This window comes from Vigna unguiculata, chromosome 7 (genome assembly GCF_004118075.2).
Source record: "Vigna unguiculata cultivar IT97K-499-35 chromosome 7, ASM411807v1, whole genome shotgun sequence".
NCBI lineage: Eukaryota > Viridiplantae > Streptophyta > Magnoliopsida > Fabales > Fabaceae > Vigna > Vigna unguiculata.
In genome coordinates this window covers 22,256,705-22,275,248 of record NC_040285.1, presented here as the reverse complement: position 1 = coordinate 22,275,248, position 18,544 = coordinate 22,256,705, and the positions used below count along the sequence as shown (strand labels likewise).

At 34.6% G+C, this 18,544-nt stretch overlaps 2 protein-coding genes across 5 annotated transcripts; one reads left to right on the top strand and one right to left on the bottom strand.

The window, feature by feature from the left end:
- Window positions 1–7,708: 7,708 nt before the first annotated feature.
- On the top strand, window positions 7,709–11,553 carry LOC114191555 (blue-light photoreceptor PHR2). Its single transcript, XM_028080792.1, has 4 exons — window positions 7,709–8,818; window positions 8,916–9,142; window positions 9,231–9,332; window positions 11,107–11,553. Exons 1-4 carry the CDS (start codon window positions 7,874–7,876, stop codon window positions 11,186–11,188), a joined length of 1,356 nt encoding a protein of 451 aa, XP_027936593.1. The 5' UTR covers window positions 7,709–7,873; the 3' UTR covers window positions 11,189–11,553.
- Window positions 11,554–12,352: 799 nt separating this feature from the next.
- Window positions 12,353–17,741, bottom strand: LOC114190961 (magnesium/proton exchanger). Of its 4 annotated transcripts, none has more exons than XM_028080059.1 (10): window positions 17,589–17,741; window positions 17,376–17,477; window positions 16,754–17,231; window positions 15,979–16,154; window positions 15,459–15,577; window positions 15,195–15,352; window positions 14,931–15,040; window positions 13,831–14,050; window positions 13,586–13,715; window positions 12,353–12,714 (listed from the first exon to the last, which is right to left on the bottom strand). In XM_028080059.1, the coding sequence occupies exons 3-10, from the start codon at window positions 17,112–17,114 to the stop codon at window positions 12,417–12,419; spliced, it is 1,572 nt and encodes a 523-aa protein (XP_027935860.1). In that variant the 5' UTR covers window positions 17,115–17,231; window positions 17,376–17,477; window positions 17,589–17,741; the 3' UTR covers window positions 12,353–12,416. The 4 variants fall into 4 exon arrangements, with proteins under 4 accessions (XP_027935860.1, XP_027935859.1, XP_027935861.1 ...); XM_028080058.1 differs by having other exon boundaries at window positions 16,754–17,210; XM_028080060.1 differs by having other exon boundaries at window positions 13,831–14,047; window positions 16,754–17,477.
- Between the last annotated feature and the right edge of the window lie 803 nt (window positions 17,742–18,544).

Genomic DNA, 18,544 nt, shown 5'->3' with positions numbered 1-18,544 from the left:
CTCTACTGCAACGACCATGGCAGAACGTGAAACCCCTCACACCAAAACGTGACCACCATGGCAGTCACCTTCATGACAAAGATCGATGCCACCTCTGCTGCGAAACCACCTTGACAATGACGAAGCCATCGTGAGGCACTCCCACATGCGACGCCACAACCTGAAACGCCAAAATAAAAAATAAAAAAACGAAACGAAATTCATGAAAGCAAATTTTTTCATGAAACAAATTTTGATATTCGTTTCATACTCTAGTTTCGGAGCTGTCGTCGGCAAAAACGAGAGGCGTTCAACCTCTCTTGTTCTTCTTCTCCATAGGGTTTACTGAGTAACTCCCTGCACACTATTAGCTAGAGCGGTAAATTGGATGTAATAAGCCTGGATATCTATCACAACACATTAGAATTATCAAAATCGGAAAAAATCAAGCTTAACGCTCGAATTTGGAATGGTGGATTATTCACACTATTCCATGCCAATGAATTTGGAATGGAATGGTGGAATGGTGGTTTAATCTGGAATGGGGGTGCATACCCTTTTCATGTCATTGAGGCCACAATCACCTACACCTAAACATCAAGGGAACAAAAGCACAAGTGATTTCTGCATGCTCTAGCATACTTAAAAAGTATTTACAATTATTCAAGTGGAATAATGGATGGTCGATTCTTTACATTGTACTCCTCCGTCATGTTTGGCTTAAAGAACTTCTCCAGTTGACATTTATGACTCCTCCGAAATGAACTAATAGTTTGCAACACCTACTTTTTACCACATTATTCTATATCAAACTTTGACTACACCAAAACATATTTGAATTAACATTATATCAAATAAGAAATAACTAGTAAAATATATCAATGATAAGAAAAAAAATGATACCTTGACTATTTTCCACATATCCTTCAAATTATTTTTCAACTCTCTCCAAGTTGTGTATGTCAAAGTAGCAATGTGTGCAATACATCGAAATTGTGACAATGCAAATTGGTATCCCAATATGGAAACTCAAAGAATATATTTTTTTTGTCCATGGATCAACATTATTTATTTTTCACTTTTGAGCATTTCCAAATAAATTCTATATTTCACATATTTTTCCAATATAGTAGACCATAATAATGGAACCGAAGTAACTCCAAATTCTTCATGGCCATAAAAAAACTTCTTATTTTTTCACCATTTGTGATTGGAGTCCAAAAATCTACGATGACCCATGTGGCACATCTTTTTTACTTTTCGGCAAGTACTTTTCCATGCATCATAGTTACACATAAGGCATATCAACTTTCCACTAGTACACTAACCCGATAACATAACATAGGTTGACAAATAAGTTACAATCCAAAATAATGCAACTTAAACATTAAAATGTTGCTTACTATATAAGTATCATAAGTTTAAAATCCTATCTCTAATAACTTCTTTAACTCATCAATTAGAGGTTTTAAATAGACATCCATGCTACTTTTAGGGGAAGAAGGACCTGAAATAAGTAAAGATAACATCAAATAAAGTTGCTTCATAAAGACCCATGGAGGTAGGTTGTATGACATTAGAACAACTGACCAAATACTATATTTGCTGCTCATTGTCTTAAATGGATTAAAATCCATCACTTGCTAACCCAAGCCTCATGTTTCGTGGATCCATCGCAAAATCAAGATGTAGTGAATCAAAAGTTTTCCAAGCAAGTGAATATGTAAGATTCCTTAATTTTCCATCATTAGTACGATTCTTCCCATGCCATTTCATTGAATCAACCAAATTTTATGATATATATAGCTTCTTGATCCTCGATTTAAGGGGAAAATACCTCAACACTTTGGCTGGAAGTGAAGGTGAAGCTACATTGCAAGAAACTTTTTTCTTAGAATTTAGACCCCATCTCTTTATATTTAGAAGTGTCACACATGGAGCATGTATCTTCATTCTCATGCTTATTCTAAAATAGGATAAAATCATTGAAGCAAGCATGAATTTTTTTCATAACTACAACATAACTCTTTGATTAAGTATTTGCAATCTTGGAATGTTATTGGCAATGAAAAGTTTTTAGGAAGAAATTATTTGATCAATTGTAATAACACACTAAATGATACATCGTTCCATCCATAAAGATTTTTTATACATAGTACATGAACAATGATTGATGATTTTGAAAAAAAAAATTACAACTAGGATATGTTTCTTGACTACCATCATATACTATTTTGTATATCCTCACAATTTCTATATCAAGCTCCTCATCTTCATTCAAGATGTCATCAAAATTACACTCAGACATCATGAAAGTATCCCCTAAAAGGTCATCAAATTATCATGCATATTACCCATTTACTAGGTCTTTACAAGTTATACACATAATTGTACAAAATAAATTTCGTACAAAATTTAATTGTACAAATTTTAACTATACCAAATTTAATCATATAATTCAAAGTGGAAGTAGTGGAAGGTCATCCAGGGAATGTAGGTTTTGGGCTATCACAAACATGGGACTATACGAAGGTAGACTTAAGAGCCCAAAGTTTTAACTGATATAGATTAAAAAAAAGATTCAAAAGTAGGATGATAGTAATACTTTTTATAAATTGAAAAGCAGTCAATCATGTGCTATTTGTTCTAGCTAAAAAGTACTAAGATTAATCAATTAGAATTTTATAATTATAGGTCTTCACAACTTGTACAAATAATTCAACAAACTAAAATTTGTACAAAATTTAATTGTACAAATTTTAATTGTACAAACTTTAACTTTACAAAATTTAATCATACAATTTTTTTAATGTTTTGTCTAACACATTCTCTTGGTCTTCACAGGTTTATAAATAATGGAGTTAGAGAGGGAAATGAAGGTAGGAGAGAGCGGTGTTTGAAATGCAAGAGTCTTGGTTAGAGAAACAAGTAATGGTAGTGTCGTCATCAAAGAAGAAAGTAATGCTGATACGAATAAACTACAATGACCAGAACTTGTACGCTCTCAAGTGGACCCTGAATCACTTCTTTCTGACTCTAATCTTTAGGTTAGTTCTTGTGCATGCAAAGTTCAACCCCTCTTCCTCTTGCTTTGTTGGGCATGGTACGTATCTTCTACTATTATCTTCTATTTTTTTTCTTAGTTCAATTCAGAATCCCTTCTTTGGTGTATGTTGGTTCTTGTGGATGACAACTATTCTAAATTACGGTATGCGTTGACAAGTTCAAAATAAAGGATTTATGATTTACCTTTTGTAATTTGTGAGTACAATCACAAGATTTAATAAGAACGTTCTATGTTTATAGTAATATTTTTCAATGTTTATACGATTATAAGAACGTTTTATGTTTATAGTAATATTTTTCTATATTTATACGATTATAAGAATGGTTCTATGTTTATAGTATTATTTTCCTCTTAAGTATCTACGTATTCATGGAAAGTGCTGAACAAGAATGTTGAACAATGCGGTGATGGAAAAAAGATAAATACACATTTTATACGAATTTGTGCAATTTCTTTTTCAAAATAAGTGGAAGATTAAACTTTCAGTACTTTCAAGGTAAGAAGGAGATTACTAAAAAATATATATATTTATAGTATTCTTCTCTTTATATAAATTTTTTTCTTAATTATTTTTAATTAAGCCATAAAAACTTGTTTATAAATAGTTTTCATTTATTTTTCAAATAGTTCTTACATAAATTATATGAAAAATACTTATAATAAGGAGGTGTAACATTTAATATGGTATGTATTCAAATTTAACTTTTATTATAAATAATAACAACACAATCAGCACAAAATTAAAAACATGGAAAATCCAATTCAAAGAAAAATCACAACCAAGAATAACACTGTGAAAATTATTGCAACACATGGACAATACTCTCAAATCCCTTGAACCCAAGTACACTCGCACTCTCCAAAGCTAGAATTTAACCTAAATCTCACAATACTTTATTACAAGAATACAAAATAAGCTTAAAGGATCTTTGACTTGGGACAAGAAACACCATGGACCTTAAATCCATTATATAGCCACTATCATCCATTACATGACTTATCCTAGGTGATATAGGACTTACCAAATGTATTTTTATCAACCTAACAATCTCCACTTGATGAGAATAAAACCCATTTCCATTACACGAATTAGCAATCATATACTCCGTCGTAACGAGTATATTCACATGGAATATAAACCATTCCAAATACACATGTATCAATCTGCCAAAAACAAAGAGTAGCCATATGTCAGATATGACCAATCAGAACTTACCACGTTACTTTCTTCTTCTTCAAGTAAATTTGAAAACATAAAGATTCTCTATCTTCTCAACATTGCAGTAGGACCTAGCTGCCACCACTGCACAAAACCACCGTGCGAACCTTGCGAACAAATTGTCACAGATTGAACATCCGCCCCTTGTAGCCACTGCGCCTCGCAACCATTGTGAAATGTCGTCGCTCTCGAGCTTCACCCTTTCCGTGTATATCGAGCGTTATCGCGAAATGACGTCGCTCTTAAGCATTTTTTTATAGATCACCATTGCACTGTCATTTATGTTGTAGATCAAACTCCATCATGAGCCACAATGCGTCATCATCGAAGAAGAGACTAAATCATTCGAAAGCCATTGTGAGCTCAACCCTCGTTTCATCGGAGACCACTGTGAGCTTTAAGTGCCACCACACACAACTGTGCCAACGTCAGCCACCACAAGTTCCACCATTCGCAAATTTTAAAAAAATGCGAACTTCATTACGTCTAGATCAGCTAACTCCCATGCATATCGAACCAACAACAACAGTCATAGGAGTAGATATGAACCAATGATCACCTCAACCATGATTCACACACAGGTCTAACTCTACCTCTATAGACCTCCACGAACCAAACCTAAATTCACCATTGTCAAAGAGTAGTCCTTTTTTCATGGCAAAGTATATGTGCCTTAAGGACACTCAACATATTGATTTTACATAAGATCATCATCTCCTAAAATGAGAGAGGCAACCTTGTTGTTTCAATCCAACTCACCTTTTCGTGATGTTCCTCCATTCAGACAATGTTTCTTCAAATGCCCAGATTTTCCACATTTCAAACATACTAATTTCTTTTTGTGGTTCTTGTTTGCATGTGTTCTACTTTTAATCGTCATTGTTGAGTTAGTTGACATACTTTCAACACTTTTCATCCTCCTTTCTTTAGAAAGAATCTTGCCAGCAACTTCATCAACGCTTAAGGTTTTTCTTCCCATACATCGAGCAGGCTAGATAAGCTCAAAGGAAGACAGAAGAGACCAATGAGCCTTAGTGCTACATCTTATTCTTCAATCTTGACTCCAATCGCCTCTAATTCAGAGACAATTTCATTGATATTGCTAAGATGATCAAAGATTTTTCTATCATCACCCATGCGTAGGTTATGAAACCTCTCCTTCAACAACAATCAATTTGAGCTCTTTGCCTAATATAATAAGCCTTCAAGTCTCTCCAAAGTTCCTTTGCGGTCGACATTCTCTGCATGTTTGCAATAACATTTTTATCCAAACACAAGCGAATTGCACTAGCAGCTTTCAAATCTAGTTTCTCACACTTTTCTTCCACCATGTTACAATTTCTTCCTTTTAATACCTTGTGTAATCCAGATTGTATCAACACATCTTTGACTTGAGTTTCTCACAAGCCAAAGTTGATCCTCTATCAAATTTCTCTATGTCACACTTGACAACACTTGCAATAGTTTCATATCACTAAGAAGTCAAGGTCTAAGGCAATTTAAATATCCCTTTCTCCTTCCACCCTCTAAGGTACCTTTTAAGGATAAAATTGTGACGGAGCTCATGCTTCAAAGCGGAGAATATCTCGGATGTATGGTGATTGATAGCGATTCTATCATCGGACTTGAGACTGGAACATTGATGCCCACCGTGGGGCCAATAACGGAATCATCGGTCCTTTAAGCCTCCATTGGGGATAATCCGTCATTCCCGTTAGACCTTGATTGAGGGCTTATGTTCCTACCACACTTAATAGTCTCACATCGCTTAGAAGTCGAGGTCTATGGCAATTTAAAACTCGTTCCTCCTTTTATCCTATGAGGCGTGTTTTAAGGACAAAACTGTGATGAAGTCAACACTTCAAAGCCAACAAGACTTCATATGTATGGTGATTGACATATATTTTATCATCGAACTTGAGACAGAACAATTATAATCCATAAAAAGTGTTATTCTTTTTAACACTAGCGGTGGCCATGCACATGTAACTTTTCATTATATTCTAAGAGAATTGACGAAAACAAGTTTTGGAAAAATATAAAACTATTATGCTTAGGAGTTGGAAAGAAAGAAAAACTTAATAATGTTTGCTTTACGATGATATCCAAGATGAATGGAAAGAGAAGAATGACGTAAATTAAAGAAATAAGGTTAAATATGTTTTTTGTCCCTTAACTTTCAGTGAACTTTGGAATTAGTTCATTTCAAAAATTTTGATCAATTTAGTCCTTCATCTTTCGAAATACATGGATTTAGTCATTTTAATCAAATTTTGTTAAATTTATTTGACATTTCAAGCGCATTTCATAATAGTATTTGACTTAACATTAAAACAAAAATGTGTCAAACAGTATAAACAACCCAAATACAATCTTGAAATGCGTACAAAACATCAAATAAACCTAACAAAATTTGATTAAAATGACTAAATTCACGTATTTCGAAAGATGAAAGACTAAATTGGTCAAAAGTTTCGAATGAACTAATTTCAAAATTTACCGAAAGTTAAAGGACAAAAAACATATTTAACTAAAGAAATATAATGAATTATTAACATAGGAAGAAAATCATAAAATAAATAAATAGGTGTGAAAAATAATAATAAATAAAATTATTGGATTAATATTTTGAAAATAAATACCAATTATCGTCCATTTATTATTTTAGTTGAGACCAATTTTTTTTTAACTTATTTTGCACCCAATACACTTTTATTTTTCATTTTTGTATGATTTTTGGTTCGCACCATCAGCTCGCAAAAATAAATACCAAAAAACAACTTAGATTGTGTAAATAAATTGCTTTTGGCCTAAAATGATACAAATATTTTTTAATCTTTCCTACTACAACTACATCTAAATTTGCGCAAGAAAACGCTCATTTAAATAATATGAGAAAATACAACTTCACTAAAACTTCTATTCTATTTTTCTTTTCATTTTTTCGTTATATTATTAATTGCAACTTCTATTTTGTTTTTATTTATATTTTTCTCTTTATCTATCTTTCCATCCTATACATAGTTTACGATGCACATTTGTCAAAAGTAAAGCATCAAAGAAAAGGAATAAGGGGAGAATGAAAATCAATTTATAAAGGTTTAGATACAAAAATTAAGTAGAAAGTTAAAATGCAAGAAGAAAAAAGAGGTTAGGTGAAGGGTGTAGGTGGCTCCTCTCCAAAGACTAAAATATCAAATAGTAGGTAGATATGATACATAGATGAGATGAACTATTAGCAAAATTAGTTCCAAATGACCTTATTCATAATTTATTAAGGCAGAAACTCAAAACAAATGTGTTTCGACAATTTTGAAAGCTAAAACATACTTTTGTGCATTAAACTAATTAATTAATGTATGTATGTATGTATATGTAGGTGCATAAAATAAAATCGAGAGAGGAAGGAAAGAGATATGAAAAAGCATGATGATGTATATATAATCCGAGCCACAGAGTGTGAGAGAGAAAGAACTCACCACCAACCAACGATACAAAGCAGAGGTAGGTAGCAGATAAGCCACCTCAACACAACACACCATAACATAACTTCCACACTCTCTCACACATTCAACCAAACACCTTAAGGTTATCGTCATTCTTCCAAAATGGATTCAACTCACCAAATGGAAACAGAGAAAGAAGAACAGAGACAGAAGACGCCACTCTCCACAGAACCACCATTTGCAGTGGCATCACTATCTCTCTCTCTACCCACCGTTTTCCCCTTTCGACAACCCAAGATCTCATCAACCCCTCAACCCAACAAGGTCAAGGTTCCAACCCAAGCTTCATCCCTAACCCACCTTTCTCTCTCAACCGCTTCGCCGACTCCTTCCAAGACCTCCTTCAAATCCTCCCTCTCCGCCACTCCTATCCACGCCCCTCTATCTCTCGGGCCCAACCGCCCCCGCGACCCCTCCAACTCCGCCGCGCTTCGCCGCGCCGCTGTGGTCTGGTTCCGCAACGACCTCCGCGTCCTCGACAACGAGTGTCTCGCCTCTGCCAACAATGAATCTCTCTCCGTCCTCCCCGTCTACTGTTTTGACCCCGCCGACTACGGCAAGTCCGCCTCCGGCTTCGACAAGACCGGCCCCTACCGCGCCAACTTCCTCATCGAGTCCGTCGCCGACCTGCGGCGGAATCTCCAGGCTCGCGGCTCTGATCTTGTGGTGCGCGTCGGCAAGCCCGAGACCGTGCTGGTAGAGATGGCGAAGGCCGTTGGGGCCGACGCGGTGTACGCGCACAGGGAGGTTTCTCATGACGAGGCGAAGACGGAGGAGAAGGTGGAGGCAGCGATGAAGGAGGAGAATGTGGAGGTAAAGTACTTCTGGGGAAGCACGTTGTATCACGTGGAGGATTTGCCTTTTAAGCTTGAGGATATGCCTACCAATTACGGAGGGTTCAGGGATAGGGTTCAGAAATTGGAGATTAGGAAGACAATTGAGGCTTTGGATCAGCTAAAGGGAATGCCTTCTCGCGGAGATGTTGAGATTGGTGATATTCCTTCGTTGATGGACCTTGGTCTTAATCCATCTTCCGCAATGCCACAGGTTTGTTTATTCGCTGTTCATGCATATTGGTTTCAAGTGTTGTCACCAATGGTCTTGTTGGTTTCAACTGCTATCATCAATGATCTGTATTTCGCAGGATGGGAAGGCTGGTGCTAATGCTTCTATGGTAGGAGGGGAGACTGAGGCACTGCAGAGGCTGAAAAAATTTGCGGCTGAGTGTGAAGCTCAGCCACACAAGGGGAATAAGGATGGAACACACAGTATATATGGTGCCAACTTCTCCTGCAAGATTTCTCCGTGGTTGGCAATGGGATGTCTCTCCCCTCGCATAATGTATGAAGAACTGAAGAAGACTGCCAGCAGGTGCGTTGTTCTTTGTGTTCTTCTGTTTAAGGGGATTCTTTTTGGAATGAATAGGGTGTTTACTAACTGGTGAATTGTGTTACTGCAGATCCATTTCGGCATCGTCGAACCGGACTGATGGTGGTAATGGCTCGTCCAAAACTGGAACAAATTGGTTGATGTTTGAGTTGCTATGGAGGGACTTCTTCAGGTAGCAATGCTTTGTGCACGTCCTTTTACCTGGCTTGCAACATTAGTGTACATTTTTTCTTTGCATGCGATATATGGAAACGGCAATGGAGCACTGGTTGGGGAATTTTCCTCCCCCACCCCCATACACAAAATGTTAGGGATTAGCTTTAATCAAGTCTCTTTCGAGAATCATGTGCGACTTTTTTACTTTTCCTAATGCAAAAATAAGTAACAATTATATTTAAGAAATTATAATCATAGTAGTCAATACCTTACTTTGGGGATAGTGAATTTGGACCAGCCTTGTACACTATTGGATTCAAATAGATGAGTGCTTTTTCAATAGAGGCCATATATTGTGGCTGCTACTTTGACACAAGGTTCAGAAACCCATTTTTACCCCATAAGACTTGGGCTTTTAAGGTAAAATATTTCATTACAGGTTACCTCTGTTTGACCTCTATTCCTTCGCACGTTATAGGACTATTTTTTTCTTGTGTTCTGCTCTTCCTTGAAACTTCCCAGCTCATATTCTGGTATTTCTTTCATTTTTTTTATATATAGATTTAACCGCCTTCTATGATATTTTTTATTTCGTTATTATGTTCTTATGGGTCCTATGGGTTAATGGTGATTGTTGGTGTGCACTGTATAACCTACAATTGGATTTTTTTTCCTTGTTTTTGGAGTACTTTTATTTGCAGTGTAAGTTTAGTCTGTATTATAGTATTCAAAATAGTGGTTGTCCCAATAGCGTTTTCAGAGTTAGCTGTGGCAAGCCTCTATCAGAAACTGATAACCATGCTTAAAGTATTAGTCTCTTTTTCTACTATTTGCAAAATGATGGAGTTAGTACTGTACCGATGTTCAAAAATAACCGTTATAGAGCTGCCATAACAGCGTAATGCTATACCGTTACTATATCCCCAACCCCTTCCCAGAGGCAAGATGTCCACTTCATGAGCACCATTGGATGGCTTGTTTAGATGGGGAATTTTGGCCTTCTACCGTGTTCCACCATCTGTTATTTGTAATCTTTTAGTGTACACAGGAAAGTTGCAAACAACTGATCTAAAACATTAAAGTTGCAAACAACTGATCTAAAACATTAAAGTTGCAAACAACTGATCTAAAACATTAAAGTTGCAATTTGTAATTATTGCTCTAAATGTGGTAAATCTCAAGTGAATAAACCTTTAATGTATTGAGGTTTTAAAAAAGGGTTTCTATGAATTGTAACCACGATGTCAAGGCTTTTAGGGTCATTGCAATTACAACTGCATAATATTGTAATTACAACGTTTCCATCCCTGCAATTCTAACTACAATGTTCCAATGTGAAGGCTTTTAGTGTTTTTCCCATTGCAATTTCAATTGCGACTGCATTTGTCTACAATACAATGACATGGATCATGATGGATTTGTAATTTTGATGGATCATGATATCAGCAATGTCTTTCACTTACAGTTTTGAATGATTTGCTCGTCTTATAAGTTTAAAGTTGGAAAGATATATTTCCCCCTTCCTTGAAATGTAAGGGTCTTGTGGTTCTTGAAAAAAACAATAATTCTGATTCAGGTTTCCTATCTGACCAATAACGATCATGAAGTTCTGTTTTTGAGAGATTACTGACAATTGTTTTTGTTCCTCCAATTATCAATACAGAGGGATAGTATTGAAAATAACATGTATTACTGTGTTATTTGTTGGTAAAACATTATCTACGAATACTGTTTCTGGCAATAACATATAGTATGATTTGTGAAATTTTCATCTCGTTGGATTTGTCCAGGTTTATAACAAAAAAATACAGCTCTGCAAAGAAACAGCTGGAAGCTGCTCCAGCTACTGCATGTGCCGGTGCTTTTGCTTAAACTAGGAGTTCTAGTGAACATGTGAAAGTTTGTTTCAGGATGTGGGTTGCTTCCCTACGCAGACGTGGCAGTAGGGGGATTTGGTTTCCCTTCTGAAGTTCTGTTGTAACTGGCAGATACATTATTTCAATATGGAAGCTTTACATTATTTTGTCGATGGCAAGTGTTAGTTTTCTTAAAGTAGCATTTCGTCTGCATCGGGCATCGTTTGACTAGATCGTTGAGTTCCATTTATGTCCCTGACGTTCCCCCAGTATCGATATTTTTGGAGAAATTCGAAATTTAAAATGTAGACCTGAGTCCCAAATTCTTGTCTGACTTTCCCTCTAATAACGATATCTTTAGAGAAATTTTAAATTTAAAAAGGGATGTAATTATATATTTTTAATAATATCAGGGTGAACTTTCCGGCCTTTTATTTCAGTTATGCAGAATAAAGGAAGTGACTGTGGCTAAACAAGAATTCTACCAGCAATTTTGATGAAAGTTGGAAGATTGTGAATCAGATTAATTTAAGATAGCTTTTCTAATAATGGGTGCTTCAATATTTTCATGATGAATTGTCATCGGAGGACAATTGTTATAGGAATTTAATTTGGGTATGCTGTTACTACCTTAAGTGAGTCGTCGTGGACGAGAAGCAACAAAGCTATTCTTAAAATACCCTCGGAGTGGGCATGGTAAATCAAGTTTCTACAATGTCTCTCGAGGGAGAACTCGGTTCTTTGAGGGAAGCGTAACAAACAATACAACATCAGTCAAGTGGGTAAATCAGAAAAGGGAAGAAGAATAGAAGAAAATACCGAAAATAGGTTTTACTGCTGTTCGCCAGCTGGACGAAGTTTGATGTCACTGGAGAAACATAATTGCACTAGAGGATATTGCGTAAGCTCTACACAATAAATATAAGTGTCTAAAATGATTCTATGTAGATATCCAAATTGGTTTACAGAAGTTGAGAAAGTTGAACCATAACTTGATTAAAATTCTTATATAAATAAGTCCTTAAAAATTTATCTATTAGCATATAATTTTTTTACAAGCATTTGATATTCAAAATACGAACACATTTTCTTTATATTTGATAAGGAAAGATTCATATGCAAGAAGATCAAATTTTTTAAAGACTCATCTGTATAAATATTTTATTTTATTCAAAACCTATTGACGAAAGCACTTATCTTTCATACATCAATATGGTGTTTACTCAATATTTTTATATAAAATTCTAAATGAATCCAGAAACCTTGAGTGAAGATAGTACAACAAAGATAATCCACAACAACATGAAAAAGGCACAGGTGATCCATGCCCAGAGCCTAGGCCCTCCTAGCTCTGCGCCAAAAATTATACGCCTGAAAACCAAAACCGATATACACCCAACAGAAGTGCAAAAGAAAACAATCAGAGAAAAGCTTAGTCCCCCTGCACTTTGGATTCGGAGAGGTTCTCGATATGCTATGAAGTTGTACAAAGTATCAATAAGCCATGGAACACCAATTCCAACATATATATTCACTGAATTGCTGCAAAAAAGAATAAATAACGAAATAAATAACCAACTTTATAAAGGATTTGGTAAGCCATAAAAGCAAGCGATATTTTCATCTATGCTTCATAAATACAGGATTCAGATGGGTGTAAAATGCAAGAGAAAACATATTACAAAATAGTAAACTTTCAATCTGAAATCCTAGAAAATGTTTTTTTAATTATTTAGAAGGCAATACAAGCATTTCTATATTAGTATGCAAGATTTCCTAGTATCCGGAAGCCTTCGCAAGGACAAAGTGAATAAAGAATATGTATAACTGTGATCTCTGCTCTATTGGGTTATTCATGTAGATACTGAGTTATTTCTAATTGTTATGAAAATGATATCTAAGTTTTTCCATTTATGAAATTAACTTCATGGGAAAAATATGTTATGTTAAAAAAATGTATTCATAGATAAACATTTGTCATTTGAGAAACTTGTGTAGGTACCTACATTCATACCCCTCAAGAATTAAAGGACAACTTTAAGATAATTATTATTATTTTTTTTTTTGCAATTAACATTTCAATTTTCCTTTATAGCATGACATGATGCATACATACTTCATGAACTTCTATAAGCCAGCTCCACAATATTAGTACTAAAAACATAATCAGTATCGATCAAATTATGTTTTAAATCTAATGAGATGCTAGAAACACATAACCACACAGGAGTTGAATCTCTTGAGATAATAACATTCTTTTAGAAGCATCAAGTTATAAACTACTAAAGTATAAAATATCAGAAGCATCTAGGAATAAGTACTAATGTAAATTCAAGAAAAGTGTCAAGCTCATGATGTAATGATGACATGTGAACGATTCCTAAAGATAGAATGAAGTGAATGTCTCAGTGACCTGCAAGTGATGTTTGCAATTGCAGAATCAGCAGTTTGTTGACGTTCAGCAGCAATCTTGCTTGCCACTAGATCAGGCCACGAGGTTCCACTGGCTAGGGCTGTAAATGCTATCACGTAAGCGTTTATTCCTGTCCAAGACGGAAAAAAACTCAGAAATGTAAAACTGACAACTGTAAAGACTACTTTGAATCTATAATGATCTGCAAAGAAGAGAACAGGAATATCATCGAGTGAGAAAGAAACCTGTAACACAACTTATAAGTTCTGTGATCTTAGTCACAATGTAAGCTATCCCGCTGATGAAAAGCAGGGAGCAAATGAAGGAGATCCATCCATGAGCAATTTGGCAAGGAGGAACAAAAGAAAAAAGAAATCTCCATGGTAAGAGCAGCAATTTCCATAAAGTTCCAGCTAGGAGGAGATACGTATTTTTCAATTTTTTTGATTCTGGGTTCTCCAACTGTTGAAATCACAGACCAGACTTCAGATATTGCAATATATTGTTCGAAATTTTCATCAGTATTTGATAGTACATTAAGGTTCTCAATATTTTCTGCAATGCATTAATAATCACTTTATCCAAATCCTAACTTTAACAGTAAGTTCAAAGTTTAAATTAATGTCTACAATTTATGACTACATAAAGTAACAATAAGGATATATCTACTGAAATGCAGCTTGAGTAGTTAAGAATTTTCATTTTATAATTTTGCATGTCATTTGATAGTGCAGGATCATAAAATTATTCAAGGAATTTGGAAAAGCGACATGGGAGAACGATGGAGTCATAATTATGGGAATTATCAAGTGGAAAAACATAAGAGTGTGACATAAGACAGGAGCGCAGGCATGATCTTCAAATTGGACTTTTGCTTAAAAACCTTGAGGCCATTCATCATTTTTTTCCCCCTGCTTATTATTGTTTTCTTTGTGCTTCAGGGCTAGAAATAATTTCATATTCAATTGGTTTTCATAAAAAGAGTGAATTTATTGACAGAAAGTAATCATATAATTCATTCATTGAAGAACACATTAGAACATAAAGGAACTTAACTCCGTCAAACAAAGTGTGTTTGTGACATTTATGTGGGTATATCTGAGATTATCAATCGCACTATCGCAAGAGAATACAAGAGGCTCATATCCAAAAAATCATAGAAATTACCTAGTTACAGTTTCAGTAACAATGTTAGAGTAAGATCTTGCTCTAAATAGTTTTATGAAAAAATTGGATCTTCAAGATCTCAACATTGTCAAATTGATAATGTAGTAAGGCTAGGCTATGGTTCTTAATGACATTATCATTTAACCTTAAAGATACACATGCAACATAAATAAAGTACCCTCAGTGCATCCACAAATTGCTGTCTCCAAATTGTAAGCAAGTGGGTATCCTCCAACGTTGTTTCCTTAGCTTTGACCAAAATTTCAGCCTCATCATCTGTTTGAGGTACTGTGACACACAATGGATATGCAAATTACAAAATTTGGACACAAGATGGCTCTGACATTTCAGGATGTTTCTAATGCTGAACAAGCTGCTTCAGGAGAAGAAAGCATTTTGATAAGTCAGGCCAAACTTTACTACATTAAGGTGGAAGAACTACCAGTGGGGTTTTCTGAATGAATGGAAAAAATATCAACAGTGTCGCCAGTTTCTTCACTAACATGCTTTATCTCAGAGAAATTCATCTGCTGATAGACTTCCTGTTGAAAATAAGGAGTCTCCTCTGGTACCCAATCCTCTGGCCTCTCATCTCTTGCACTTTAAATGAAAAACAAGGCATCAAACTAGAAAGATTCAAGATAATTATGAAACTTAAGTCCTTTTAGTTAAATATAATAAAAAAGAAGCAAGTAGAAGCACATACATTGGTAGAGAAATATAGGGCCAACGTTTATCTTGAGCATAAGCATGTATCAATAGTAATCCATATTGTAGTACAGTCAACAGGGCCTCCCACAGAGTCACAACGTTTGGAGTCCATACCTACATTTTCTTGATGAGTATTCCCACAAGAAGTGTGTTGTTTTCAAGTACTTTTGTTTTTAAACTAATCTAACATCAAGAGTTATAATTATTCTGACTTGCTGATTGGGACACAAGATTGTAATGAAGTGCTAACTTAGGAAATGCAGTTGCAAATGCACTTATAGACATTGGGCATGGAAACCTAAGAACCACATCTAGCATTCTTGGAAGCGCAAAAGTCTAAGAACTTTTATCTCTATCTTTCTCTAAATTTTGCACAGGTTAAACTACAGTTTCTATGGTGAGAAGTCTTCTAGCGAGGAATGTAGGCCAGGTCATAGTTCTAAAACAAACAGGAATAAGTTAATGAAAATAACAAGGAAGCAAACAATGGCTATTTAAAATTTTTGGAACATTACCTCCAAAATTATGTATAACCAAATGTAAGCCCAAAATGACCAAAACAGCTCCACCAGCCATACCCCTAGATCAGCAATCTTCTTCAGCTCTCCTGCTTTTGGAACTACTACACAAATAGCGTGGATGGGGAAAAGGTCAAATGCAGCAGAACCAACAAGTGTTCCGGGTCCCAAACCTGAATATTTAGCAATTATAAAGATTTTATTTCATTGATTAACGGTCTAAGGCCCCTAAGCAATTCTATAAAGAACTTAAGCTCATAATAAAACAAATACTGCACCATCAAATATTATTCAAAAGGAAGAAAGTCACAGTATGCACCCAAGTCACTTATCAGAAGAATCTATTGGTCATAGTGTGTATGCGCATATACATATACATATTAACATTTGTTTAGCAATTTGGACAGGGAAAATAGCCACAGGTGAACAAGGAAAATAATGATAAATCATTTGCTTGGTCTATTAACATTAGTTTAGCAATTGAGGGAATTACAAAAAAAAAAAAAAAAAGAGAGAATACTTCAAAATATACCGAGTCAGTATTCTATATAGTCTAAAACTTGATATACAATTTCAGCTATAGAAGGACTGTCTGTCAAAGTAGAAAGACATAGGAATAAAAACATGAAAAGTAGTAGCAAAAAATTATTACTTACTGAAATATAATCCCCAAATTTTAAATTCACCAACATGATAATCGAAAAATAAATCAAACTTGATTTTAATATTCCATGGTATGAAAGGAACAGGACAAACGCTTTGGATAACAAACCTCCAGCATAGAGCTTCCCCATGTTCTGTACTGCATCAATGGTGGCTAATGATATCTGGGGAAAGCTAGTTCCAAAGGCCAAGAGGCTAATATCCGCAATAGTGTAATTCCAAACTTTTTCATGTCTAATAGTTTCAGTTTTAGTAACAGGATCTACCTCCACTACCTTCCTTGTGTGCTTGACCACATTTTCCATCGATTGAAAGAAGCGAGCGGTTATAGCCGACAATCCGATAAAGCAGTAAGCAAGGCCAAGAAAATAAAAAAATGCTCGAAAACCATCCCCAAGGGCCGATTCTCCACTAAAAATTAAATATCTGTCACACTTTTCGTGCCCCAGTATGCTGGAAAAGGGAACCATTCTTCTTCCCTCTTTTGGCTAGCCCCAGCGAGGGTCTCACTCACTACCAATCGCCGTTCAATTTTGGGAGTTGACGCAAGAAAACATTCACACGCCCTGATAACACCAAGTCCGTAACTAGAAGACACACAGCAAAATAAATCAAATAACTCTATTGCTTCAACAACAAGATACCCCTTGTCAATTTAGATATAACAACCATTCAACTGGCAGCATGAACAATCTCAAGTAAAGTCGACAACCATTCAAATAATTTGTTACTCTTTTCTTCTGAAGAAGTTGTAAAACTAATCAAGAGCTGGTATTCGAGTGCACGCAATTATTGAGTACATGCAGTAGTGAAAGACATGAGCAAAAACAAATCTGCAAATGAAAACTACGAATTTTGAGGTCAAAATCATAAATAAAAAGTGAGAAAGAGAAGTAGTGGAAATCGAGGAATTGGAGTAAGGTGAAGAGAGGAAAAATAAGTACCGGCGAAAACGATTTGTGTTTGCTGAAAAGGAAATGGGAAAAGAATCTGGATTTGGGAGTGGCTTTGTAGAACGTTGGGTGGAATGGTGGAGGAGCTTCAATTCCGGCTTCTGTCTTCGGTTGTCACCTCACCTTCGTGAACTTAATAGCATGAACAAGTGTAAGTAATGTGACGTCATTCAAAAAGTAGAGTATTTTTATTTAATAGGTAATTTTATTTCCATTATTTTTTATAATATACCTTTCCTAAAAAGAATTTAGAAAACGCATTGAATTAAGATTACTAAAATTATTCAAAGATGTTATCAATACACTTTCGCAAGTTTGGTAAGTTATGAAAGTGTATTCATAACACATTTCTTCATTATTATTAAATTTTTAATTTTGGTGAAGTTTACCTTTTCTTAATAAATTTCTTATCTATTTATTTATACTATTTTTAAGTCCATGCCTGAATAGGTTTGTAGGTGTATTGCTTTAGATTAATAAATATTTATTATATTAAAAAAATTAAAAATTAAGAAAAGAAATAAGAAAATAATTTTAAGAATAAAATGGTTAAATGATGAAACAAATGTAAGAAATAAATAATTAAAAATATAAAAGTTACACAATCTAAAAAGTAGAATATTATATAATGGAGGAGAAAATATAAAGAGGGAAATTTCTACAAATACAAAAAAAATAAATGATACAAAAAATTATAAAATAAACTTTACAAAACTACAAAAAAATAAACAATGCAAAAATTAAATAAAAAAGAGTAGAATCTAAAAATATTAAATTATTGAAAAATGTAAATAATAGATGACCTAAAATTACAAATAATATTACGAATACCTTACACAAAATTAAACGATAATCAATTATTTATTAATAAAGATATAAACTGTTTTCTTATTTCTTTTCTGTTTTGTTCAAATCAAACACTTTAAAAAAAATTGTTTTTGTTTAGA

Bases quoted from the DNA above. Each gene is read 5' to 3' on its own strand.
- LOC114191555 (XM_028080792.1), top strand. From the start codon at position 7,874: ATGGATTCAACTCACCAAATGGAAACAGAGAAAGAAGAACAGAGACAG. The intron at 8,819-8,915 runs GTTTGTTTATTC...TGTATTTCGCAG, and splicing joins CATCTTCCGCAATGCCACAG to GATGGGAAGGCTGGTGCTAA. The intron at 9,333-11,106 runs GTAGCAATGCTT...GGATTTGTCCAG, and splicing joins CTATGGAGGGACTTCTTCAG to GTTTATAACAAAAAAATACA.
- LOC114190961 (XM_028080059.1), bottom strand. From the start codon at position 17,114: ATGGTTCCCTTTTCCAGCATACTGGGGCACGAAAAGTGTGACAGATAT. The intron at 15,353-15,458 runs GTATGTGCTTCT...TTTCATTTAAAG, and splicing joins CCCTATATTTCTCTACCAAT to TGCAAGAGATGAGAGGCCAG. The intron at 13,716-13,830 runs GTTTCTTTCTCA...CGTCTTGGACAG, and splicing joins ACTTATAAGTTGTGTTACAG to GAATAAACGCTTACGTGATA.